The 24,947-nt window shown below is 54.2% G+C and overlaps 1 protein-coding gene across 9 annotated transcripts in view; it reads left to right on the forward strand.

Moving 5' to 3' along the window:
* Window positions 1-24,947, forward strand: part of Papln (papilin, proteoglycan like sulfated glycoprotein) — a 43,961-nt gene that overhangs the window by 2,581 nt on the left and 16,433 nt on the right. For 3 of the 9 annotated variants that reach the window (XM_050164525.1, XM_050164517.1, XM_050164518.1), the window contains exons 1-22: window positions 3,901-4,367; window positions 4,791-4,840; window positions 4,990-5,049; window positions 9,341-9,456; window positions 10,812-10,872; window positions 11,114-11,216; window positions 13,810-13,940; window positions 14,589-14,712; window positions 15,061-15,141; window positions 15,226-15,398; window positions 15,492-15,615; window positions 15,941-16,067; window positions 16,415-16,480; window positions 16,923-17,130; window positions 17,824-18,006; window positions 18,167-18,308; window positions 20,312-20,392; window positions 20,529-20,790; window positions 21,695-21,815; window positions 22,277-22,418; window positions 23,546-24,017; window positions 24,626-24,763. In XM_050164525.1, the coding sequence (XP_050020482.1) occupies window positions 4,301-4,367; window positions 4,791-4,840; window positions 4,990-5,049; window positions 9,341-9,456; window positions 10,812-10,872; window positions 11,114-11,216; window positions 13,810-13,940; window positions 14,589-14,712; window positions 15,061-15,141; window positions 15,226-15,398; window positions 15,492-15,615; window positions 15,941-16,067; window positions 16,415-16,480; window positions 16,923-17,130; window positions 17,824-18,006; window positions 18,167-18,308; window positions 20,312-20,392; window positions 20,529-20,790; window positions 21,695-21,815; window positions 22,277-22,418; window positions 23,546-24,017; window positions 24,626-24,763 (3,032 nt within the window). In that variant the 5' untranslated portion in view covers window positions 3,901-4,300. Of the gene's footprint in view, window positions 1-2,558; window positions 2,661-2,710; window positions 3,406-3,900; window positions 4,368-4,790; window positions 4,841-4,989; window positions 5,050-9,340; window positions 9,457-10,811; window positions 10,873-11,113; window positions 11,217-13,809; window positions 13,941-14,588; window positions 14,713-15,060; window positions 15,142-15,225; window positions 15,399-15,491; window positions 15,616-15,940; window positions 16,068-16,414; window positions 16,481-16,922; window positions 17,131-17,823; window positions 18,007-18,166; window positions 18,309-20,311; window positions 20,393-20,528; window positions 20,791-21,694; window positions 21,816-22,276; window positions 22,419-23,545; window positions 24,018-24,625; window positions 24,764-24,947 lie in introns of those variants that run through there. The other 6 variants (XM_050164524.1, XM_050164521.1, XM_050164522.1 and 3 more) reach the window with 6 other exon arrangements.

Here is a 24,947-nt window from a genome sequence, read left to right on the forward strand (position 1 = left end):
CCTCCGCCTCCTCCGCCTCCTCCGCCTCCTCCTCCTCCTCCTCCTCCTCCTCCTCCTCCTCCTCCTCCTCCTCCTCTTCTGTATTTTTGAGACAGGGTTTCTCTGTGTAGCCCTAGTTGTCCTGGAATTCCCTGTGTAGACCAGACTGGCCTCGAACTCGCAGAGATCTGCCTGCCTCTGCCTCCCAAGTGCTGGGATTAAATGCATGCACCATCACTGCCCAGCCATTTTCTTTTTATTTCTTTTGTTTTCTGAGACTGTGTTACTCCATGTAGCTCTGACTGTTCTGGAACTCTCTCTGTAGACCAGGCTGGCCTAGAACTCTGAGATCCGCCTGCCTCTGCCTCCTGAGTGTTGGGATTAAAGGCATGTGTGCCACTATGATTGATGGGGGAGGCAGATCATTCTGTGTAGTGCCATTCTTGGACTGGTGGTGGTCTCGGGTTCTATAGAAAGAAGGCTGATAGTTCTGTGTATTTAAAAATGTTGCTCAATAAAACAATTCTTGCAACTGGAGAAAGAAAGAAAGAAAGAAAGAGAGAGAAAGAAAGAAAGCAAGCAAGCAAGCAAGCAAGCAGGCTGTGCAAGCCAGTAAGCAGCACCCCTCCATGGCCTCTGCACCAGTTCCTGCCTCTAGGCTCCTGCCCTTTTTGAGTTCCTGTCCTAACTTCCTTGTTTGAAGAGTGATATGGAATCATAAGTCAAATAAACCCTAAAAATAAGTCCAGCTGTCACCTGGAGTGTAGTCAGTTGGTAGAATGCTGGCTGGTCCAACCTACGGGGTCTGTAACCCCGGCACTCGGCATCACCGTCAGCTGCATGTTGGGGCCAGCCTGGACCCCAATGAGATCCTGCCTTAAAACAAAAGCAAAGAATCATAAAGTTCAGTCATCTGAAAGTGGCTAGAAAAACCGCAGGCAGGTTGCTCCTCGGCTGCCCAGTTCTCAGTAGCAGGGGAGCGTTTCCCTCCCATGTCCACAAGGACTTTTGACCAAGTTCAGAAAGGTCCCTGGCAGGGCGGGGTAGCTGGAAAGAAGAAACAGGTCTCTTTCCTCGGGAGGATCTGAGGTCACTGCCTTGGATGCCAGGCTTTGTCTTTGCCTAAGAATCTGGGTAGCTCCTGGGACCCTGGAATCAGGCCCCTGCCCTCCTGCTGCCCTCAGGCTGCCCTGGGGGTGGGGACGGGAAGAGCTTCAGGCTTTACTCAGTCTAGTCTGACACAGGCCCATCCCTGAAGAAGATGGAGGTCCCTGTTGCAAACTGTTCTGTCTGAGCCCAGTGGAGAACTGGCCATGTCAGGGTCAGCAAGGGGAGGTCCAGGGCCAGGGCATTTTTCTAGGAATGTGTAAACTCTTTTCAACTTTAAGAATGGGAAAGGTACATCTTGATTGGGGGTGGGGGGGGGGGGGAGTAGGAAACGCAGGAAGGAAATTAAGTTCATCACAGGCAGATGTGGTAAGAGCCTCTATGTAGATGCCCTAGTATCCAGGGTAGTGGCCACCGTGGACATGCAGGTCTTCCCCAGCCTCAACTCGCAGCTAATTCCCAGTGACAGAATTTTACTCTGAGTCTTCATTACAACTGCAGCAGCAGCCAGGCAGTGGCGCACGCCTTTGATCCCAGCACTCAGGAGGCAGAGGCAGGTGAATCTCTGAGTTGAAGGCCAGCCTAGTCTACAAAGTGAGTTCCAGGACAGCCAGGGCTACACAGAGAAACCCTGTCTCAAAAAAACCAAACCAAATAAATGATAGATAGATAGATAGATAGATAGATAAATTGTAGCAGCTGGGATCAACGATGGAGCGGGCAGGGAAGCCTCAAAAGATGACAGGTAGAGGTGTTTTGTTTCATTTTTATTTTTCATGACACGGAACTCACTTTGTAGACCAGGCTGGCCTCGAACTCACAGAGATCCACCTACCTCTGCCTCCCGAGTGCTGAGATTAAAGGTCACCATACATGGCATAGAGAGAGATTTAAGAGAGGAGTAGAAGCTGGAGAAGCTTGGGGTGTGGGGGATGGGTATAAATTCAAAGTGATGGGGAAAGTGCGCTCGAGCGCGCGCTCTCTCTCTCTCTCTCTCTCTCTCTCTCTCTCTCTCTCTCTCTCTCTCTGTATAAATTGATTGCAGCCAAACTATAGAATTCAGAAGGTGGCTGGATGGAAGTCTGTCAGTATAGGGTAGCATAGTGAGGAGGAGTGTGTGTGTGTGTGTGTGTGTGTGTAAACTGGTCATAGCCAAAGTATAGAATTCAGAAGGTGGCTGGACACCGAGGTCTGTCAGCGTAGGGTAGTAGTAGCGAGGAGGTGTTTTGGCAAAGATCCGGAGGGCTTGGGCATGGAGAAGTGGGACTGAAAAGGTGGCTGGCACAGACCCAAGACCGTAGCCCACAGAGTTGAGAATAAGTACAGCCTTGGCAGGAGCCCAAGAAGAGGAAACGCGGGGCAATCCTGGGCATCCGGGGCCTCTCCATGGGGGCACTGTGCTCCTTCAGGGATTGGAGGTGGGTGTCAGCAGACTGGGTGGGGGAAGATGGGGCGGGGAGGAAACCAGCCAGCAGAAGGGAGAGAAAGTCCAACCTCCCCTGGCTTTCGTTGGTTGTGGAGAGATTGACCTAGTCTGGGCGCTGACGGGGCGGCTCCCGGGCTTTGCAAGTCAGGTAGGAACGCAAGCGGGCTTTTTGGGCAGGGCACGCCCGGGGCATCTGTAGGCTTCTGCCCCTCCTGGCTTGGGTAGGTTGCTGGTGACGTGGAAGTGAGAGGCCCAAGGGAGACCCCGTCTCTAGCCGTGCGGTGGCCGAGGTGACCACGGGGTAGGGTCTCAGCTCCGCATCGGGCTGGGTGGTCAGGTCCTCCCCGCCCGCCTCCTGCTCATCTCCAGGGACAACATTAACCTTCCCTGCCACCATACTCCCCCGCCAGGGCACAGTCCAGGTGCAGCCTACAGACCAGAGCACCCCCTGGGGACATGCGGTGGAGAGCCCGGCCACAGCCAGCACCTGCCAGGCACCCAGGGTCCCCAAGGGAACCGCCCCCTCAGCTCCTCTGGGGCACACCCCGGGGCGGAGAGGTTTGGAGAGTCGAACTGCCAGACTCAGGGATGGCTTTGGTTTGAGAGAAGGAAAATGGTTAAGCTTCTGGACTTTGGAATCAGGGTCAGGGTCACAGGCCTGTGCAGGGCCTGTAGTGAGTGGAACCCCTTAATCCTTTCTTCAGTCTCTGTTCAAGCTCACCCGCCTCCTGGCCCACTAGCCCTTGATTATGTCTGCGCCCACATGCCCTCCTGGGTGCTCTTGATCCCCCAGAAGGTGTAGCCAAACCCAGGAATCTCTGCTGATAAGAATGACCGAGTGACTTGCTGTCTGTGCCAAATTAAACGGGGTTTTCTTCCATCCATGCACTAGGGTAAGCTTTCCTGAATGTGGCTTTTGTATGCTCTACTTCATCCCTATAAAGTGACCGCAAGTCGTTTTATTCTAAAAGAATTCAGAACATCAGTAGAACTACAGATTTTAATATTAAATATACCTGTCAGCACTTGTTTAAAATGTTCTGTACTGAACTGCATGCTGCTTACATGTCTCTGATGAGACATGTGTGCACACGTAAGCACACCCCGCACTGCACACACACCTAGTGCACACACGCTCATACCACTACAGCGAATGCACAGTGCACACCCTGCACACAACTCTGGGTTTGCGGGTGCACACGGTTGTTATGCAGACTGCGAAGGAAGATTTCCTGTGAAGACAAGAATTGGCTCAGATTTAAACCAGGAAACTCTGTGAAACTGTGTGTGTGTGTGTGTGTGTGTGTGTGTGTGTGTGTGGAGAGAGAGAGAGAGAGAGAGAGAGAGAGAGAGAGAAAGGGAGGGAGGGAGAGCAACAAAGAACATTGGTGCTTGGACATCCAAATTAGGGTCTCAGTGTAGCTAAGCATGAACTGTACCCCAAGACCTATACTTAAATTTTAAAAGCAGTTGAATTTGGAGCAGGCCTTTTTGCCTAGACTGACCTTGAACTCCTGGACTCTAGTGGTATTCTGGCCTCAGCCTCCCAGTAGCTGTGGCTACAAGGTATCCACCCTACACGGCACCCACCCTATACCACATCTGGATAAGCAATTGAATTTTTTTTGGTTGGTTGGTTGTTTTGGAGATAAGATTTCTCTGTGTAGCCCTTGCTATCCTGGAACTAGGTTCTGCAGAGTATCCAGCGCTGCAGTTGAATTTTTAAAATATCCTCACACGGAGGATTTTCCTATATATTTCTATATATCTTCTGGCGAGGCTGGGAAGATGACCCTGTCAGTGAAAAGCTTGCTGTGCAAGCATGTGGCCCCGAATCCAGATCGCTACAACTCAGGTAAAGTTGCTGTTGCAGCATGCTCTGGAACCCCAGCCCCGTGGGGAGGGTTGGGGAGGCGGATCCCTCCACCTCATTGGCCAGTCGGCCTAGCTGAAAAAGCTGAGCAGCAAGTTCAAAGAGAGACACTGTCTCAAAAAAATACCGGGGCGAGCAGCTGAGGAAGATACCCACGATCAACCTCCAACCTCCCCGGTCCCATGCCTGCACACGCTCACACATACACATTCACACCCTTATTTTGGGTGATGAAAATTGACAGCAAATCGATTATTGTTAGCTGTCTTTAAGTGGGATGAAATGGCCTCTTTAATTTCTTACTGAGTTTAGCAGCCTGATTACTTTGATTCCCAACTCGCTCAGTTCTTCAACAACACAGCCGTATTTTTAACCATTCTTTCCCCTCTGAAATCCCCAAACAAGTTGCTCCTGTGCTTCTGCCTGCTGCCGACCAAGCCGTCTCTCCCTCGTGCGTGAGTTGCGTGACGTGTTGTCTAGTGAGCTCCATGGTCCCGGCAGACCGGGTCTCCGTGAGAGGGAACATCCCACCCACATAGCAGAAGCCACTACTTTCAGCAGCTGTTGCGGCCCCTCCGGCTCTAACCCGTGGCTTCTCCTGCAGGCGGAGATGTTGCTGTTGATTTCCACATTCCTGCTGCTGGCCTCCACTCCAGGGTCTTGGGTGAGTGCAACCCCGTAGGGCTCTGGGAGGCTGCTTTGGGAGCGGTGGGGGAGGGGCAGGCGATGGGCAGTGCCGGAAGCCCTGGAGGAGCTGAGCCTGCAGCACTCCCAGAGCCTTCGCAAACCAGGGCACCTCGGAGGTCTGCCTGGGACGGTTAGCTTTCTAACGGGGCAGTCCGCCTGAAGGAGGCGGCTGGGAAGTTCCGTCTGTCTCTCTCTGGGGTTCGGTCTGCAGCTACTAGGTTCATGTGTCTATTGCACACTTGAAATGTGGCTAGCATAACTCAGGAGCTTCTGATGTTGACCTGAGCGTAATTTTAAACTGCAGGTAAATGTGGCTGTCAGGTTAGTGCAAACCTGGAGGGTGGATTCTGGACCCCCTGGAGTCCTAAGGTGAGGCAGGGAGGAGGTCAGAGGGCTTGCAGAGCTGGGTGCTGAGCAGAACAGAGAGGACAGAGGCAGCCAGGTCCCATTCTCCTCTGAAAAGCCCTGCATAAGGGAGACCATAGCCCTGCTCATCCCTAAGAAGGCCCAGATGAGAGAGGAAAGACTCAAAGGATCGGCTGACTATCTGGGAAGGAAGGGGGTCGTGCGCCCCCCCCCCCCGCCCCGTCCCGTGTTAATGAGTCGAAAGTAAGGAAGGCAGGCAGGAGTTGGTGTCAGTGGTAGGCACTGGGCAGCCCCCACCCCAAAGCTCATACTCCGACACACAGGTATGCCAGGCAGTTGGCGGACTGAAGCCCCCTTCCTTATTTCCGTTTTCACGTGCCACCTGTGCCTACAGCCCTAGCTCCCTAGAGTCTGCTCTCTGAGGTTCCTCAGCGCGTGCTGGTGACTTAGCTGCATGCAGGTGTAGGCCCAGAGGGAGGGGTCTCCGTGACCCCAGGGTGAAATCCCAGAGCCCCAGAACCACTTCCTAATAGCTGCTTGACTCCAGCTCGTCCTCCAAGCCACAGACAGACCACCCAAATCCCATGTCCACACCACACAAGGGCTGTCACACAGATGAGCCCATGGTTACAAAGCACCCTGGATCCTATAAGGTCCCTTCTTCCATGGAGGAGCCCTGAGTGGCCTCTGCCTCTTCCTCCTCCAGCAAGAAAGGCCCAGAAGAAGCTGGGGTCTTTCCCTGTCCTCTGTGTGGTAGAGAGGTATGTAAGGCTCAGCTCCCTGTATGGTGGTAGGATCCACCATGAAGTCCTGATCACCCCGGGGTTCCTGTCAGGCCTGCCTAGTCAGTCTGCTTACCCACCGATCAGATGGATAGTTTAAAGGTATGGCTGGGAGTCCCCTCACCCCTGGCCTATTGTCTCTGTCCCTTCCTGCGCGGACGCCCCAGAGTCTTCTGGGACAGGTAGGAAAGGGAGCTCCTGAGCCGGGAGCTGGAGGACGAAGGGTGGGGTGCTGAGAGCAGCCGCTTGAGACAGGTGGGAACAGGCCCAGAGCAGGGTTGGGCCACACCGGCTCCTGGCTTCATACCTCCGCACAGCTGGGGGTTTAGATAATTATGGAGAACAAAACGTGCTCGAGGCTCAAGGCCTGATGGGTGTGGAAATTGTGCAGGGAACACGGTTCAGTATTGCACAGACTAGGCTTCACCCACGCACCGGCGGGAGGCCTCTACCTGCAGGTGCTGGTCACAGGAAGCAAGGAATGTCTGTAAAAGGCATCTGGCAGGAGTGTGGCATCTCTAGGGCCCCAAATTCAGACCATTCCCCTATCTGTCAGACATTCTAGGATGACTTTGTGGCCAGAGCATCCCCTATTGCTGTGGACACATGAGTTGTCCCTACCTTGCCTTCAGAACAGCCAGATTTCTGGGGGCTGCTGCTCCAAGGGACCTAGACAAGCATCCAGACAACTGAGCAAGGTCAACACTAGCCAGGCAAATGAGGGCAGCCGGTCTACAAGGGCCACATCCTGGTACTTAGCACGGTAGAGCTGGGCAGTGGTGGTGCACACCTTTAATCTCAGCCCTCGGGAGGCAGAGGCAGGTGATCTCTATGAATTTGAGGCCAGCCTGGTCTACAAGAGCTAGTTCCAGGACAGGAACCAAAGCTACAGAGAAACCCTGTCTTGAAAACAAAAAAACAAACAAAACAAACAAGCACATGGCAGCACAGCTTTGAGGCTCACAGGGGCCACAGCATGGAATGTTACCCCAACACCGGCCACACAATAAGGAGCTCTCCCCTTCAAAACAAACTCAAGCCGAATAAAACCAGTTTACATGTTGTTGCCAGAATACCTGAGCATTTTGGTTCACTGGTTTGGAAAGCCTGGAGGTTCTGTTCTGGCTGAAACTGGAGGAGTGGATGACTTACAATGAGAAGCAAGACCTTTGGTCTGGCTGGCCTGCTCTGTGTGTGGTTAGCGAGTTCAGTGCGGTTTGCTCTGCTTTTGAATTGTGGGCTATAAAAATAAGAGTAATGAGATATTTGATGTTAGGCTTGAGCAAACATCCCTGCTCACCTCAGACTGGCTAACCAGAAGGCCCCACGTTGGGAAAGGGCTTGTTTTTCTATGTTCACACTTGGCCTCTTTCTGAACAATGGGAGTTCTATTTTCTAAGACGACTTATGGTGACACCTCAAAATAAACCCCCGTTTCAGCACACGGGACATGCTTACGGCGCCTCGCTGCACCCTTGTCTAGCTCCTTAGGACCCAGTGTCTCAGGTGGGGACACAGTCCTAGGATGAAGCACGGAGTGTTTCGGCTTGGTCGTCGGCGTGGCTTTCCTTGGGAGCCAGTAGGCTGTAAGGATTGGATGAGAGAATGTGTGTACCACCTGTCCACAGCATGCTGGCTGCGGGTGTCACATCCATAATGAATTTCCACTGTGTAATCTCATCAAGGCAGATTAGGTCTAACTCTCACATAAACACTCAGGGGTCAGAAGTTCAGGGCTGTTTCATTTCACGAAATCCTCACTTTGTTTGAAACCTTCGTTCCGAAGAAATTGGCCAGTCTAAAGGGCTGTTCCTACCCTAGCCATTACAACAGGTTTTCCAGCAGAAAGGCTTGCTGGAGGACCAGGAAAACACGCCCATTTGCCCTGTCTCTTCTCGGGAGTACGAGAGACTGCTGCCCAGCACTTGTTTGTGGGCCGTCGATGAGACCTTAGGATCTTAGGGCTGGGGTTGGTAAGCTACAGGAAACTAAGAGTATTGAGCATTGTGCAAGAAGGCAAGTTTTCAGGTTCTCTTATAAGGGCCGGGGAAACAATAATGGGGTACTCTTGGGAGTCTCTGCCACAGATTACCCCAAATACTGTAATTCCCCCCCTACCCAGCCCACACTAGGTTCTAGTTTAATGGGCCAGAACTATAGAAGTTTCTGGAAGTGAGCTCACATTCGGAGCAGAAGTGGTACAACAGTCTTGGGGTGGCTCTTCTCCAGGGGAGTGGACTGACATTCTGTCCTGTCTTGGTTACACTCTCTGAACAGAAAGAGAGGCCTACCTGCCTGAGGACCTGCCATGATCTTTCCCATCCAATATGGGTCTCTCTTGAAAAGGATGGGTTTGCTGATCCACAGGCTCCCTTTAAGGGACACCAATCCAAGTTCTGCCCTTGCCAAGCATAGCATTGTCAGGGGAGACAGCCTCTTCCAGACCACGCCCCCTGGCCACGCCCTCCGCCGTGCCTTGTAGACACCTAGAATGGGTGGTTGTCTTGCTAGATGAGTAGACCACAGCTGAGTAGCGAGCGCCCAAAACAAGACATCGAGGTACCCTCGTCCTAGGTTCCTTCCCCCTTTTCTTCAGGATCCTTTCTTCCACATTAGAAATGACCCACAAGGGGCTGGAGAGATGGCTCAGTGGTTAAGAGCATTGCCTGCTCTTCCAAAGGTCCTGAGTTCAATTCCCAGCAACCACATGGTGGCTCACAACCATCTGTAATGAGATCTGGTGCCCACTTCTGGCCTGCAGACATACAGACAGAATATTGTATACATAATAAATAAAATAAATAAATATTAAAAAAATGACCCACAAACATCTGCACTGGATGCAGGGCCCCTCCCCCAGGGCCCCCGGAACTACAGGCTCTTCCCAGCTGACTGAGCCCAGTCACACCAAGGCTGGCTCTTCCACTCCTTCAGACAGCATCTCAAGTTTGCAATGAACATTTTGGAGTACCCGGTGGCGCTTCTGTGTCCTGAACAAGCACTACTGGAGGCCCCAGGTGCTTTGAACCGGTTGGGGAGCATCTATCTCTGCAGGACTCTGGGTCCCAAGTGTGTGTGCTTGCAGGGGTGATGGTGAGGCACACTCCATGTCTTTCACAGGCTCGGAATGTGAGACAGCAGAGTGACACCTGGGGCGTCTGGGGCGAGTGGAGCCCCTGCAGCCGGACCTGTGGAGGAGGCATCAGCTTCCGGGAGCGCCCCTGTTACTCCCAGAGGTAGGGAGGGGATGTGTACAACCTGTCTGCCCCTTAAAGGAGGGCAAGTGAGGAATGGCAGGCTGCTGGGTGGGGAGCCTGACGTCAGGGCCGTTGTGTGACAGATTCATTGTGGAAGAGTGATGATGTGTATAGGAAAACCGATATTTCCTGTGTAGTCACCTCGGATTCCAACACTCAGCCTAGACTGAGAGGAGCTGGGCCGCGTCTCCTTCCTCCCCCGTGGCGCCTGGCGCACGGGGGTGGGGTTGGGTGGGGCTTCATTTGTAGAGTTGACGTGTTGTGGCTTTCGAATCCACTGGGAGTAACCAGAGACTTAGACTCAACTAGAATTTAGATTAGGTGAATTAATTTATTCTTACCGATGGCAGAAGGTCAACATCCTTCGCTGATACAGCTTGCCATGTGGGGGAGGGGGTTACCGTGAGAGGTTGTAAGGCGGACATCAGAAAGGCGCGCGTTCCAGCTGTCCATGGAACCCACAGCTGGGCAGGAACAGCGTTTTACTCCCCTCAGCTGTTCCCTGCTATAGAGTAACAAAAAGCCCATTTCATCCCCCTTTCATAGCTGCAAGCAGGTTTTACAGAAGCAAAGGCAGCTGGCAATACCTCACAGCCCATTATCCTATTCTTAGCTCACCTGCAGGCCACGGATGCCTGGCTCCATATTAAGTCTCTTTAGCCTTTACGGGACCTGCGTAAATGATTAGTCGGGTCTGCGCACTCTGACTGGGTTAGAGCTGCTCCGTTCTAGGCAGGCAAAAACTCAGGGCTGGCTGTCCACGTCCCCACCAGTTCCTAGTTGCTGTGATTTCTTTGCCCTTGGCTGCTTTGTCAAGTGCAGAGGACCCTCCCCGGGCAAGTGATTTTAGAATTTACTAGGAGAATTTAGATGGGCTTTGCAGGAAGGTGGTCGGGTTCGAAGGAAAGGTAATGAGGCGCCTCCTACTGGTGGGTTTGTGAACTGTTTCCTGAGAACCTGTCAAGTGTGGTGGGCAACAGTAATCTTAGCTCTAGAAAGGTGGAGGCAGGATGAACAAGGTCATCCTTTGCAACAGAGTCAACCTGGCACTTTGTCTTAGAAAATAAAAATAACCAAAACTCCAAATATCCTGGAATATTATTATTAAGTCGCAGATTGAACCCGCAAGTAGTGATGTAGTATGTGCAGGTCAAGGGCCTTGTGGCCAGGAATCAGGTCAAGGGTAGGGACAGTCAGTCTAAGAACAGTACACCCCTCCTCAGCTTGCCTCGGGTTTTGGTCCAGCCTTGCCCATCTGGGGACCCCGCAGAAGGGCCAGGAGGGCCAGGGACGGGTGGAGACATTGGGGTCTTCCTGGTGCTCTTGCCCTATAGGAGAGATGGAGGCGCCAGCTGCGTGGGCCCGGCGCGCAGCCACCGTACCTGCCACACCGAGGTAAAGCCTGCGTGGGCCCTGCTCCCCACGGCCCCGCCCAACTCCCCATGGTCCTGCCTCCAAGCATCATCCTAACCTGTTCTGGGAACCTGCCAGGCACCGAGGGGGAGAGCTGGTAGCTCCTCCTGGGACGGTGAATGAGATAGAGGCGCAGGACCCCAGGGCTCCAGGACATGGAGGGTGGATAGGGCAGGATGGCAGCTTCCCTGGTGCCCACGTTGACACCCACGTTCTCATGCAGAGCTGCCCAGACGGCATGCGGGACTTCCGGGCGGAGCAGTGTGCAGAGTTCGACGGCACCGACTTCGAGGGCCGGCACTACCGGTGGCTGCCCTACTATGCTGGTAAGTGTGCTACCCTGCTCTTCTGGCTCCACCCCTGCCTCTGAGCAGTCCCTCAAAGACGCCTTGCCACTTGGACAATGACCTGGTCCTTAGTGCACCCGTGTTAACCCAGTAATGAGCATGGTGTGAGTTCTTTCGGGCCTTTTCTCTCCTCCATATGCGTTTTCAGAATTGAAGCTTTGGTGTGTCTGTCTCCGGCCTAGCTTTGTTCAGTTATGAAGCTTCCCCCCTGTTCCCACAGAGGTGTGGAGTGAGGGGCCGCATGGAGGCTGCTTGGGGCCATGACTGCCAAAGTCAGGAAAGAACTTGGCACCCATCTACCCAGACCCCATATAGTCTGGGGAAATGCTGGGTTGGGGTTCAGGAAAATAACACCACTGTGTATGAATCTGAATCATTTTGGAATAGCCGAAAGATGTCTTAGGAGCTAGGGTTTCACTCCACGGCAGAATGGGTTTCTAGTGTGTGCAAGGGCCTAGCACAACCAAATTTCAAGTGTGGTGGCACACACCTGTGTCAGGAGTTTAAGGCTAGCTTGGGCTACGTGTTGAATTCCAGGAGTTTGAAGCCAACCTGGTCTACTTGGTGATGCCTTGCCTAAAAATAAAATAAACTAAACATAAAAAAAAATCAAGCCTCAGGAAAAGTCTGGGGCATTGTTTTTTTCCCACGAATGATCTCTAGAGACTCTGCACACTGATGTCTAGCACTGAACTCTGTCCCCTCTGTGGCCCTGGTGTCACCATGGTCAGAGAAGTGACCCCCGGGGACCCTTTGGCAGGAAGTACTCCTGAGATATGTTAAAAATAACCTTCACATGGGACTGGAGAAATAGCTCAGCAGTGAAGAGCAGTAGCCACTCTCCCAGAGAACACAAGTTTGATTCCCATCACCCATGTCAGGCAGCTTATAACCATCTCTAATTCCAGTTCCAGGGACTCTGACTCTTCTAGCCTCCTGCCCCCACCTGTGACACACACACACTCACACTCGTGCACAGTGATGATGATGGTATGAGGGGTGGAAAGATGGGTCAGTTGTTCAGAGCACTTGGTCTTGACCGACCAAGGACCCGAGTTTGGTTCCCAATCACCTGTAACTCCAGTCCTGAGGGATCCCATGCCCACTTCTGGCCTCCGTGGCACTTGCATTCATATGTACATGAATGCACACCATGTAAACAAATAGTTTATTTTTTTTAAAGATTTATTTACTTATGTATACAGTATTCTGCCTACATCTATCCCTATATGCCAGTAGAAGGCACCAGATCTCATTACAGATGGTTGTGAGCCACAATGTGGTTTCTGGGAATTGAACTCAGGACCTCTAGAAGAGTAGTCAGTGCTCTTAACCTCTGAGCCACCTCTCCAGCCCCTAATCTTTAGTTTTTAATCTTAAAAGATTATACGGGGGGAGGGGGAGAAGATTGGGGGGAGGGGGAGGGAAATGGGAGGCTGGGAGGAGGCGGAAACTTTTTTTTTCTTATTCTCAATAAAAAAAAAGAAAAAGGAAAAAAAAAAGATTATACGGTTGGCTGTCTTGTAGACAGGGTGATGACCTTGTTAGCGCTTTGGGGCTCTCTGAGGTCATTGAAACATACAGGGAGTTTAAGGCCATACTGGTTTGGGATTTATTTTGGAAGGGGGAGCAAAGTCTCCTTATGTAGTTCTGTTCTGTCTGTCCTGAACTCACTATACAAATCAAGCTGGCTTCCAACTTAGAGATCGCTTGCTGGGACTAAAGGTGTGCACCACTGTGCCCATTCCTTAAGGCTATCCTAGCGGAGAGACTTCACCTCAAAGCAACAAAATTGCCAGGTGGTGGTGCACGCCTTTAATCCCAGAACTCAGGAGGCAGAGGTAGGCGGATCTCTGAGTTAGAGGCTAGCCTGGTCTACAGAGTGAGTTCTTAGACAGCCAGGGCTGTTTCACAGAGAAACTCTCTTGAAAAAAGCAAAACAAAATAAAGCAATAATATAAAGAATGGAGCTTTGTAGAGGTTGCTGCTTGACTTGATCTCCAAGATGCAAATAGGTTTGCGAGAATATCCCTTCTCTCTGGGAGAGGGGTGGGATTCTGCCCTGTTTGGGGGGTTGCTGTAAACCCCTCTCCTGGCAAGAGTGTACTTTTTTGGCTGCTGCCCACACCTCCCTGGGGGATTTTTACAAGGCCATGTGCTAGGAGCTCGGCTTCCCCTCTTGTCCACCCAGCCCTCAACAGATATTTGGGTGTTACTTACTTTGTGGTTGCTGTGCTAAACACCCTGACGAGTAGCTTGCAGAAGGAGTTCATTTGGGCTTATGACTCCAGACTGAGGGGTAGCTCGCAGAAGGAGTTCGTTTGGGCTTATGACCCCAGAGAGCAAGTCCATAATGACTGGGGCTGGAGTGGGAATCTGGCTGAGAACTCAAAGTTCTCAGCCAGGAAGTGAACGAGGCTCTGAGCTTTTGAAGCCTACCCCCAGCAAAGCTCTTCCTGGAAGATTCCCTTAAACAGCGCTACTAGCTAGGGACCAGGTGTTCAAGTATGTGAGCCGATGGGAAACACTTCTGGGTCAGGATGATGTCAGCCTTCTCCTCTCGCCTACCTAGCCCCAAACAAGTGTGAACTGAACTGCATCCCCAAGGGGGAGAACTTCTACTACAAGCACAGGGAGGCCGTGGTGGACGGGACACCCTGCAAGCCCGGCAAGCGGGACGTCTGTGTGGACGGCATCTGCCGAGTGAGTTATGCCCCTGCCCGGCCTCCAGACTGGCTGGGGATTGTTATGCCCAGTGTCTTCCAGCCCCAGCAGGACCAAGTGGTTGTCAGAAGCTTAGTGGCTTCTTGAGCTCCCAGAATGGAATGCGGTCATTACAGATGTCCCCTGACCACCTCAACTTTGCCCGGGAGAACACTAACCTCATGAGAGAAACTCTAGATGGCTAAAGGCTGCCCTCAACCAAACCCAACCAAAAGTGAAAGGACAGCTGTAGGCCACGAAATGAGCCTAGACACTTCTCTCTGCATCTCTTGCTTTCTCCTGTGAGTCAGCTTCAGGCTCGAACAGGCTCTTCCCATGAACCTGCCACAAGATGGAAGCTTCAAACCTCTAGCATCGCAGCCTGTCAGCTACCAGGAGCCCCAGCTCCCTGACCTGCTAGCCTGGGCTCACCTGAACCATTCTCTGAGGAAGGAGGGAAACAACCCTCTGGGCGTGCCCAAGCCCACATTTATGGAGTTCCAGAGTTCCACCCAAACCGGGAGAGACATGGCCTTGAGAGGAAGACTGGGAGTGATTAACAGGAGTCGGGATAGGAGTCAGGAGAGAGCTGTCCGTCAGCGGCTCTCCTCTCTCATCTTGCCCTCATTCTCCTTTCCCTCCCTGAAGGTTGTTGGCTGCGATCACAAGTTAGACTCGACCAAGCAGGAGGACAAGTGTCTGCAGTGTGGAGGTGATGGCTCCACCTGCTACCCGGTCACAGGAACCTTTGACGCCGATGACCTCAGCAGAGGTGGGATCACACAGGGGGCTCTGAAGGGGGGGTCTGACTCAGGTCACGTGACTGCAAGGCAGCAGCTGCGCCCCTCCCTCACCTTGGCTGTCCCTCTCCTGGGCTGGGACTCCCGCCCACCTGTGCAGTCTAATCTCACACTGCTGATACTGGATGCCCACCCTCAGCCCTCCCCACCTTGTCCTTGTCCCCATGCTGTCTGTTTCTCCCTAAGATGTCAGGTGTCCAGAGTCTCACCCACCCCCACCATGACCCGTGTAACGCTAGTTCCTCTGCCAAAAGCGCTGTCCCCAAGAAGTCCCACCAGGAACAAACCAGCACCCCTCACCTGACTCTTGTCCCGATCAGGCTACAACCAAATCTTCATCATTCCTTCTGGGGCCACCAGTATTCGCATCGAGGAAGCTGCGGCCAGCAGAAATTTCCTGGGTGAGAGATGGTTTGGAACGGGGCAGGCTGGGGCTCAGAGGTGACTGGCTGTCCCACGTCCCCTGACAAGCGGGGTCTCCACAGCCGTGAAGAGCGTCCATGGAGAGTACTACCTCAACGGGCACTGGACCATTGAGACAGCCCAGGCTCTGCCAGTGGCCAGCACAGTCCTGGAGTACGAAAGGGGCGTGGAGGGGGACCTGGCCCCCGAGCGGCTCCGGGCACGGGGCCCCACCTCAGAGCCCCTGATCATCGAGGTGAGTGAGGCGCAGAGGGAGGTGACCCTGCCCAGGGGGCTGCTCTGGCTACCGAGGGCCGGGCCCGGGGACTTGAGCGAAGTCTCTCTGCAGCTCCTCAGCCAGGAACCCAACCCAGGCGTGCACTATGAGTACTACCTGCCGTTGAGTGACCTCAGCCAAGGCTTCAGCTGGAGCCACGGCTCCTGGAGCGACTGCAGCGCTGAGTGCGGAGGAGGTAAACACGAGGGTCTGGGGGAGGGGGCAGTTAGGTTAGCCGTCCCCATGAAGGGCTGCAACCTTTGCCAGGATAAGGGAACTCTCCTAGGAGGGAACTGCCCGCTGCAGCTCCTGACCAAGGTCTCTCACTCGCCCCTAAGGCTCTCTGAGCCTCCCTGTACTCCTCTGTAAGTTGGTTATGATGGTGGTACCTGCCGCAGAAGGATGCGTGGGACTTACCCAGGGCTAGCTATGGGTCTAGTCCCGAAGGGTGCCTGACTGGAGAGTTCTTCTGGAGAGTACTGGTCTACCTGCACCTCTGTGTGGCTCTGCCCCCCTGACAGGTCACCAGTCTCGCCTGGTGTTCTGTACCGTTGACAACGAGGCCTACCCGGACCACATGTGCCAACACCAGCCACGGCCAGCCCACCGACGTTCCTGTAATCCTCATCCTTGCCCAAAGACCAAGCGGTGAGGCCTTGTCAGCCCCTTCCACCTATGGTGGAGCCCAAGAACCTGGGTGGGAGGGAGGAGCGCTCCTAAACTGTTTTAGGCATAGGGTCGAAGAGTGTGGGTAGCGGGCGCGCTCTTCACACCAGGCGACAGCTGTCCCTGAGCTTGAGGCCCAATAGCGTTCTCTCCATTCCTGGGTCTCCTCACAGAAGCAGAATGCGTAGGCTGGGAGCAGCAGGACTGGGGACAGTGCCAGAGGGTCCCTGTCTGAGGCAACAGGGGCCTCACACAGATGACTAGGGGTGAGGCAGAAATTTGGCCAAAGGGCCAGTAGATTTGGCAAACGCCTTTGTTCGTGCACGAAGGATCTCTTTCCTGCACCGGCCGGGAGCATGGCGCCATTCTGGGGCCCAGCATGTGTGTAGGAACAGGTAATCCGTGGGTCAGTGGGTTCCTGGAGGGCTGGTGTTGGTACCCTCACTCTCCTGGCCTGGTGAGACGGTGGTGGGCTTGGCTTTGCATGGTGTGTTTGGGGCTTCCCTTTCCTTTGGCCCTTGTACCCCCAGCCAGGCAGGGCTTCTCCACATACAAGGAGCAGAGCCGTTCTGGAGATGCCTCCACACAGGACGGCAAGGGATGGAATCTGACTGGGATGCCAGGACCCAGTGAGGAGGAGAAAAGGAAGAGTTGGGGCACAGATACGAAAGCCGAGGGGCAGCAGCCAGGCTGTCTGTTAGACAGACCCTTTAGGGGATGCCTAGGAGGGCCTGGCTGGTGGTTTCTCCACAGAGTTTTTGGGAGGGGTGCAGTGCACTTCACGCTGGGGAGCTGTGTGCTCCTGCCCCAGGCTTACCCGTTTCCATTTCCTGTCAGCTGGAAGGTAGGACCGTGGACACCCTGCTCAGTCTCCTGTGGGGGTGGATTCCAGTCTCGCCCTGTCTACTGCATCTCCTCAGATGGGGCTGGAGGCCAGGAAGCTGCGGAGGAGATCCAGTGTGCAGGTCTACCTGGGAAGCCCTCTGCCACACAGGCTTGTAACCTGCAGCGCTGTGCAGCCTGGAGCGTGGAGCCCTGGGGAGAGGTGAGGCCTTGCCGAAGACTAGGAGCCGTGTCTTGGGCCTGGGTAGCAGCAGGCCTGGGCTGAAAGGCTTGTCTTCCGTGTGGGAGGAAGCTTACTTAGGTCCTCAGAGGTGAAGGGACCTTGCTGGTCTGGTCGTCTTGGAAGATGTAGCCAAAACTGGGATGAGATGCAACTTGGAGACTCTGGTCCAGGGTTCTCCTCTGGTCCAGGGTTCTCCTCTCTTTAGCATCCCAGGGCTGGGTGGGAAAGGGTTTGTCTTGACTGGAAGACAGAGCTGGATGTGTTTGGGGGCGAGGGAAGCATTGCCTCATGTACCCAAATATGGGGCATGGAGGCTGTGGAGACAGCTCAGCCGTTAAGAACACTTTCTGCTCTTCTAGAAGGACCTGGCTTTGATCCCAGCACCCTGTGTCAGGTTTTTCACAACTGCTTCTAACTCCAGCTCCAGGGGATCCGACTCCCTCTCTGGTCTCACAGGCACCCCCACACAAGGGCACACACACAGGGAGACACACGTATATACACATAAATAAAAATAAAATACTTCCAGCCTGTGTGACTTCAGAGCAGTGACTCAGCCTCTCTGGGCTTTTGAGTGAGAGAAAGACAGCAGAGCGCCATCTGCCTTCTAAGCCAGGCTGGTAGGGCTCCAGCTGCCCAGGGGACCTTCCTGCTGATAGCCTGTCCCTACAGTGTTCCGTTACCTGTGGAACTGGCATCAGGAAGAGGAGTGTCACCTGCCGGGACGCCAAGGAGTCTTTGGTCCACGCTTCAGCATGCTCCTTGAAGGACCAGCCACCCCCCACCGAGCCCTGTGTGCAAGAGGCCTGTCCTGTACTCCGTGGCCAGGCCTGGCATGTGGGCGTGTGGAGTCTAGTAAGTGTGTGCCTCTCCTGATGCCTGCTGTCCAGCCCTGATTCCTGGGGTCCTGGAAGGTTCCACACAGATGCCTGTGCAGAGCACGGCCCCCCACTTCTTCAAGGGTGCCCCTGGGCTTCAGGGTTTCTCTCTCTCTGCTCTCACCCTGGGCCCTCAGTGCTCGAAAAGCTGTGGTTTGGGAACTCGGAGGCGACGCGTCACCTGTGCCATTGGGCCGCCTGGTCACTGTAGGGACCTGCAGTCGTCCAAGCCTGCGGAGGTGGAGCCCTGCAACAGACAGCCCTGTCATCTTCCTCAGGGTGAGGGCAAGGCAGATCCCCTTCCCCGCTGGCTGCCTGTTTAGTGCGCACCTCCTCTCTGGGGCTTTTCCCTGGCTGTTTTCCCACATCTCTGGCCACTTCTGCCTTTGCAGTTGCCAAATCCATCTACAGAACCCCATGAGCCTCAGTTTACCCGGTGTGTTGCTGTATGTGCCACCTTTGCATTAGTTTTATTGTCTTGCATGGTCCAATATGGCTCCTCACACTTGCTAGCTCTTAGCTTCCCACGGGTCTTCTCTATACTCTGCCCTGGTGTACGGATTACCATACCTGTACCCCATTGCTGCGTGGCTGAATGAAAAGAGAAGGCATGCCCTCCCCTCCACCCGTTCACTCCCTTTCCTCTGGGGAAGACGGCTTCTCAGGCATGGAGACTGAGAGGGGAGGGTTTGGTGTGTGTGTGTTGGGGGGGGGAGTAGGGAGTAGGGAGGATCGTGGCTGAGGGAGGGAAGGAGGGAGGGCAGGCAGCCTCTACTGAGAAAAGTAGGTTTGTCTCTGACATGGGGACTCTTGAGATAAGGGCACCTCCAGGTGGGGACAACAGGACTCCAATGTAGCTGTGTGGCAGGCTTGGCTCGGAGCGCCAGCGTGGTGACTCCAGTGTGGCCCTGGGAACGTGTGGCTCCCCTCTCCTGGACAAGAGCAGAAAGGGTGACTGTCCAGTCTGTGGCTGTCATGGGACACCGTGTCTGAGCATAAGGGAGCCCTTGAGGAGGAGGGCCGGGGGTGGCACTGGGCTTTTCATGACTCTGAAGGTAGGGAGAGGCAAATTTGGCCCACGGGGGGGGGGGCAGTGTGAAGTACAGAAGAGATTCAAGAACCCCAGGAGGCCGAAGGCAGGAATCTATGAGTTAAAAAGGGTGGTGTATGATGCCCTGGGCACTGGAAAAAAGGGAGAGTGATGTTTTGTTATCATCATTATTGGTTATTGAGACAGGGTGTATTGCAGCCTAGGCTGGCCTCAAATTCATTGAGTAGCTAAGGATGACTTTGAACTCCTGATCAGTCTGTCTCCATCTCCCAAGTGTTGGGGTACAGGTATGCACTACCACACTAGACTTAGAACACTTTTAAAAATTTTTAAAAATTCTATTTAAATTTAAATTTTATGCATATGGTAATGTTTCTTCCATGTTCAGCCATGCACTTCATGCACATAGGGAACCTACAGAGGCCAGCAGGCACTGGATCCCCTGGAACTGGAGTTACATATGGTTATGAGCCACCTTTTGGGTACTGGGACTCGAACCCGCATCCTCTGGAAGAGCAGCTAATGCTCTTAACTGCTCGGCGATCTTTTTAGCCTCCCCACAATTATTTTAATCATCTCTGTCTAAGGCCGACTCTCACTATGTAGCCTTGTTGTTCTGGAACTCCCAGAGATCCCGTTTTGTGGGTGCTGGGACTCTGCCCTCACCCCTGCATTCTTAGTCACCGGTGTTAGTTATTCCAGCAAACTGCCTATTGCGGAAGAGCAGGAAAGCCCCACCCACCAAGAAGCGCTGTTTTGGGGGTACCCTGCCAGTTTGCTTTCCTCTTCATAAAAACCCCAATTTCTCTGACATTTTATGATTAGAAAAGACTATCAACTACTAAAAATCATGAAAATCCATTTTTTTCTCTTTTGGGGGGCGCTGGGGCTCAAACCCTGGGCCTGGCTTATGCTGGGCAAGTGTCCTGTGTCCTACCAGCTCACCTGCCGTGGCCCCCAAGTCATCCGGTCTAACAGGACAGCAAAGCTGGATAAGATAAAAAAAATTCAGACACGGAGAAAAGCTGAAAGAAGTCTTTGAGCCAGGCGTGTTGCTACCTACCTGGAATCCCTGCACCTGAGAGGCTGAGGCAGGGGGTTTTTGTGACTTCTCAGGCCGATACAATTACAAAGTCTCTGCTGGGTGTTGTTTTCAGGGGTTGGGACTTTTATCTCTGGTGTTGCTTTTCTCTGGTCCTGCCCTTCACACCCATTACTTGGTCCCCTACAGAGGTCCCTAGCATACAGGACTCACGGACCCGCCCCTCAGACCCCAGGATGCCTTTAGGCCCTCAAGTGTCCCCAGTCTCAGGTGAGAAGCTGGGTCCTGCCCCCGGGTGGCCTGGCAGTGGTCTAGAGGGAGTGGGATCCTAGGAAGGTGGTGGACTTGGGATGAGGGCAGGAGCAATGTGGGTGCCCCACAGTGGTCTTTTCCCCCTTCTGATTAGATGCGAGAGACCAGCGATGGACTGCCCAGGAGCGACCCAGGGCCCAGAGTAATCCCCGGGAAGGCCCAGACCCCCACCAGTCAGCTGCAGGCCGGGTCCCCTCTCTGCAGCACCCTCCACACCGCTCACCCATGAGGCCAAGCTCAGGTCCCCGTGACTGCAGACACAGCCCCCATGGATGTTGTCCTGATGGCCACACACCATCTCTTGGGCCGCAGTGGCAAGGCTGTCCCCTGGCTGGGGCCTTGTGTCTTCAGAGCAGGTGGGTTGGGGCAGTTATACTTCCTCAGCAGGCGAGAGAAGCAGGGGGGACTGGGTAACGCTGGGCAGGGCCAGCATCCCTGCTCAGGGCAGGTTTGCCCAGCTTGAAATACCTGAGGTACCCTGACTGTGCCATTTTGGATGGATGTGTGGGTTCTCTTCCTCCTGATGGGCTTCTAATGCGGCCAGCTTGTGGAGAAATAGCCTGAGGCCTGGAGCAGACCTGGAAGGTGATTCCAGTTCTCGGGTCCATGCCAAGCTCAGGAGCTCAGTATGAAGCTGGCTATATCTCAAGTCTTCTACCAACACACTCCTTCAGTCCTGTAGGGAGGGGCTGCGTCACCCCATCCTGCCAAATGCCTGCTCTATTCTTCCGAGACCTCCCTAGTGCAGGCTCTCTGAGGGACTGCACTGCTATAGGCCTGGGATTTGAGGCTGGCGACTTCCAGCTGTTTGCTGGGTGACTTGAGGCCAGTGACTTCGTGGCTCTAGGCTTCCTCTTCTGAGAGTCAGGAGCAATGGCTGCTGATGAAGGAGGTTGTAAGGGAGATTTCTCTCCCTTCCTCTTGCTTCAGAAACTCTAATTTGATGGAAAATCAATTTTTTTAAAAATCTTTTCGGGAACTTCTGGTAACCTGACATTTGTACACGCTTAGATGCATTCTGCTTTCTGGTTTTGGGATAGGAGGTGCACCATGCACCCTGGCAGCTGTTGGATGGCAGCGGGACTGAGCAGAGCTTGTGGCACGGAGAACGGTATCGCTCTGCACAGGAACAGGCTCTCTCAGACAGCTTCCTAAATAAGCCGCCTCAGAGTCCCTTCCGCCCTGGGAGTTTAGGCCCCAGCATCCGCGGGAGAGCAGGGCTGGGCTGGGCAGTGAGTGTGGTTGTGTACTACTCTCTAGGTATGGATGCTGCCCGGATGGGGTGTCTGCAGCTGAGGGGCCCCAGCAGGCTGGCTGCACCAGATCTCACGGCAGTGACAATACCGGGAACAGGCCAGGGTCCAGGGCAGTGGCTTCCAAGGTAAGTGTTCAGGGCAGGAACAAAGCTCAGGGCTACTGGGATCTTTGCAGCTTCAGCCTTGGGAAAGGGAGAACCCTACGGACCTGGTAACCTAGTTGTCCTTTCAAAGCATGGGGCCGGGCGGTGGTGGCGCATGCCTTTAATCCTAGCACTTGGGAGGCAGAGGCAGGAGGATCTCTGTGAGTTAGAGACCAGCCTGGTCTACAAGAGCTAGTTCCAGTACAGGCTCCAAAACCACAGAGAAACCCTGTCTCGAAAAACCAAAAAAAAAAAAAAAAAAAAAAAAAAATCAAAGAGTGGGGCTTCAGGGGTGGCCTCTAATCTCCGCTGGGTGGGGCTCTCTACCTCTGACTCAGCTGTCTCTCTTTCCTTTTCCTGCCATACTTCCTCTGGACAGCCCAAGCTCCCCGCTGGAAACAAGATTTATTCCTAATTTCCCCTACCTCTGGCTTCCTCTTCAGGTCCCTGAGATCCACCACCAACCCCAGGCCCATGAGGGCGAACCCAGTGATTGTCGTGGCTCCCAGTTTGGCTGTTGCTATGACAACGTGGCTTCTGCAGCTGGTCCCCTGGGGGAAGGCTGTGTGGGTCAACCCAACTATGGTGAGAGGGTACCCCCTTCTCATCCTTACTGATGGGTAGACTCTGGAGTCTCACTGGGTTCTCATCCCCCACCCACAGCCAAAGACCTCATTGACTCATAGTTTCCCAATACCCGAGCATGCATGAGCTAACCAGGGCAGAGGATTTTGGTGGGTCGTTCCTCTATCTACGATGTTTGTACTGGCTGGGGAGGGTTACAAGTGGAGCTCCCAGGGCTGCGGATGCAGCCCAGTTGGTGGAGTGTTTGCCTAACGTGCACAAAGCCCTGGGTACAATCTCCAGTGCCGCATAAGCCAGAGATGGTGGCGGAGGTCTGTAGTCCCAGTACTTGAGAGGTAGAGGCAGGACGGCTCACACCTTGTTCAAGGTTAGCCTGAGATAAATAAGATTCTGTCTCAAAAAAAAAAATGGAGATCACAAATAAAAACAAGTCCATCCTATGTCAGGGGTCAGGAAGGGCAAGGTGGGCAGTGCTGTGAGGCTTGCCCACGCCTGAGATGGGGTGTGCCAGGAGTAGAAGCTGAGTTGTAGAGAGAAGGTGGGGGCTGGAGTAGGGGATTGATGGGTGGAGCTTCCAGGGTCTGTCATGGGAATACACACCTACAGTCTATAACAGGCTTGGAGGCCCAGGGCTCAGCAGAAGGTAGAAGGGTGGGTATCGGGACAGGCAGCCACAGCCACTTGGAACAAGGAGAGACGGAGCAGGCTATCCATACTGGCCAGCAGGGCTGAGAGGGCAAGCAGGCTAGTGCTGGTACGTGGTCCTGGGGATGAGGGAGGGCGGATCTCCTGCTGGGCATGCTCACAGTCCCTCAGGGGGAGGTCACGGTGAAGTCCAACTCTAGCTGGCCTGTGTGTGCACCCAGAAGCCCAGGCTGGAAGGGAGGTGAGAGAGCTTGCTCAAGGTCGTTTCTTCCTGGGGACTCTAGTTGGGTACAGGTGAAGGTGTAACCCAGCCGAAGCAAGGCTAGCACAGATCCTGGGTGTGTCCTGGGCTCCTAGGGGCGGCCAGAGGTCCTGGCAGGAGTGGAGCTGTACGTCGTGAACCAGGACAGCTATAAGACTGAGGGGAGAGGGCGGTGTGACCACTGGCCACCTGGGTGACGTGTACCATCCTCAACCCACAGCCTACCCAGTGAGGTGTCTGCTGCCCAGTGCTCCTGGATCGTGTGGAGACTGGGCTGCCCGCTGGTACTTTGTGCCGTCAGTGGGCCGGTGTAACCGCTTTTGGTATGGCGGCTGCCACGGCAATGCCAATAACTTTGGGTCGGAGCAGGAGTGCATGAATAGCTGCCGGGAGCACCCCGGGCCCCGCCATCCTGAGGCAGGTGCCTCTGGGCATCGTGTCCACATGAACGGTGGCCAGCGTGGTCCTGGAGGCCAGCAGGAACCTGATTGGCACAGGACAAGAGCCACAGTCCCGAGACTGCCCTCACCTTCTGGAAGCCCTTGGCGGCGAGAAGAGGAGCCAGGGCCTGGGGAGACGCACTACCCCCCAGCCTATGGAAACCGACCTGGAGATCAGGACCTCCGGCTCAGAGTCCCTGGACTGGGTCGAGATGCTGGACCACCAGTGCCGCCCACACATAGCTCCTACAGGTGAGGCCTGCTTCTCAGGTAAGGGCAATGGATACCCAGGCCAGGGTTGAGCCCTAGACAGACAGCCCAGCCAAGGGGGTTCTGTTACCATCCCACTACAGACAGGGATGCTGAGGTTCTGGAGACGTAGGCTTAGCTGAGGTATCCGCTTGCAGATTCTCTCTATGCTTTAGCTACTGTACCCTGAGGTCTCTGTCTAGGTAGAAAAGCTGGCTAGAGCCTCAATTTCTTGACCTGTGAAATGGCGGTAATATTTCATTCCTGCAATATATCATAACTTTTGATATGGGCTTTGGTATTTATCACTCTTGTTCCATCATATTAACACAGGGTTTGGGGAAATAAAGACTTAAGAGACCAAAGCACGTGCTGCCAGGCCCAAGTCTCTTGGTTGGGCTGACATGTGTGACCCTCCTCAGCCTCCCCCTACCCCCTTGGGCTGCCTGCCTTGTTCTGCTGCACAGCTGCCTGAAGGGCAGGACCTGGGGGTGTGGCAGGGTTGGGAAGACAGAGTTGCCCATGGGACTCTAGCCCTGCAAATACCTACAGAAGACAGCTCCCTGGTGACCTGCTCCCAGGAGGCAGATCCATACCTCTCACCTCTCCAGGATCAGCTTGGCAGGCTCGGAGCCCTCCCTGGTCCAGGCATCTGTCGGGCAGGCGGTACAGCTCTTTTGCCCTGGCCACACCTCCCTAGAGTTCCAGACAGGGTGGCAGAAAGATGGCCAGACCCTCTTCTCTGATAGGTGGGTGTAACACCGCGGTCTACTCTCTGTGGGAGAAGGCGGGGAGCAGCAGCTACCTTCCATCTCCTGTGTATGCAGTGTCCTCTCTTGGGGAGACCCCTCTGGCATTCCCTGGGAGGCTCGGGGCTCCAAGGGCTGTGGGGCTGTTTGGTCTTCTTTGGTAACGTGGGTGGCAGAGGACACA

This window comes from Alexandromys fortis, unplaced genomic scaffold (genome assembly GCF_014885135.2).
Source record: "Alexandromys fortis isolate MF-2015 unplaced genomic scaffold, M_Fortis_MF-2015_v1.1 scaffold_159, whole genome shotgun sequence".
Classification (NCBI taxonomy): Eukaryota; Metazoa; Chordata; class Mammalia; order Rodentia; family Cricetidae; genus Alexandromys; species Alexandromys fortis.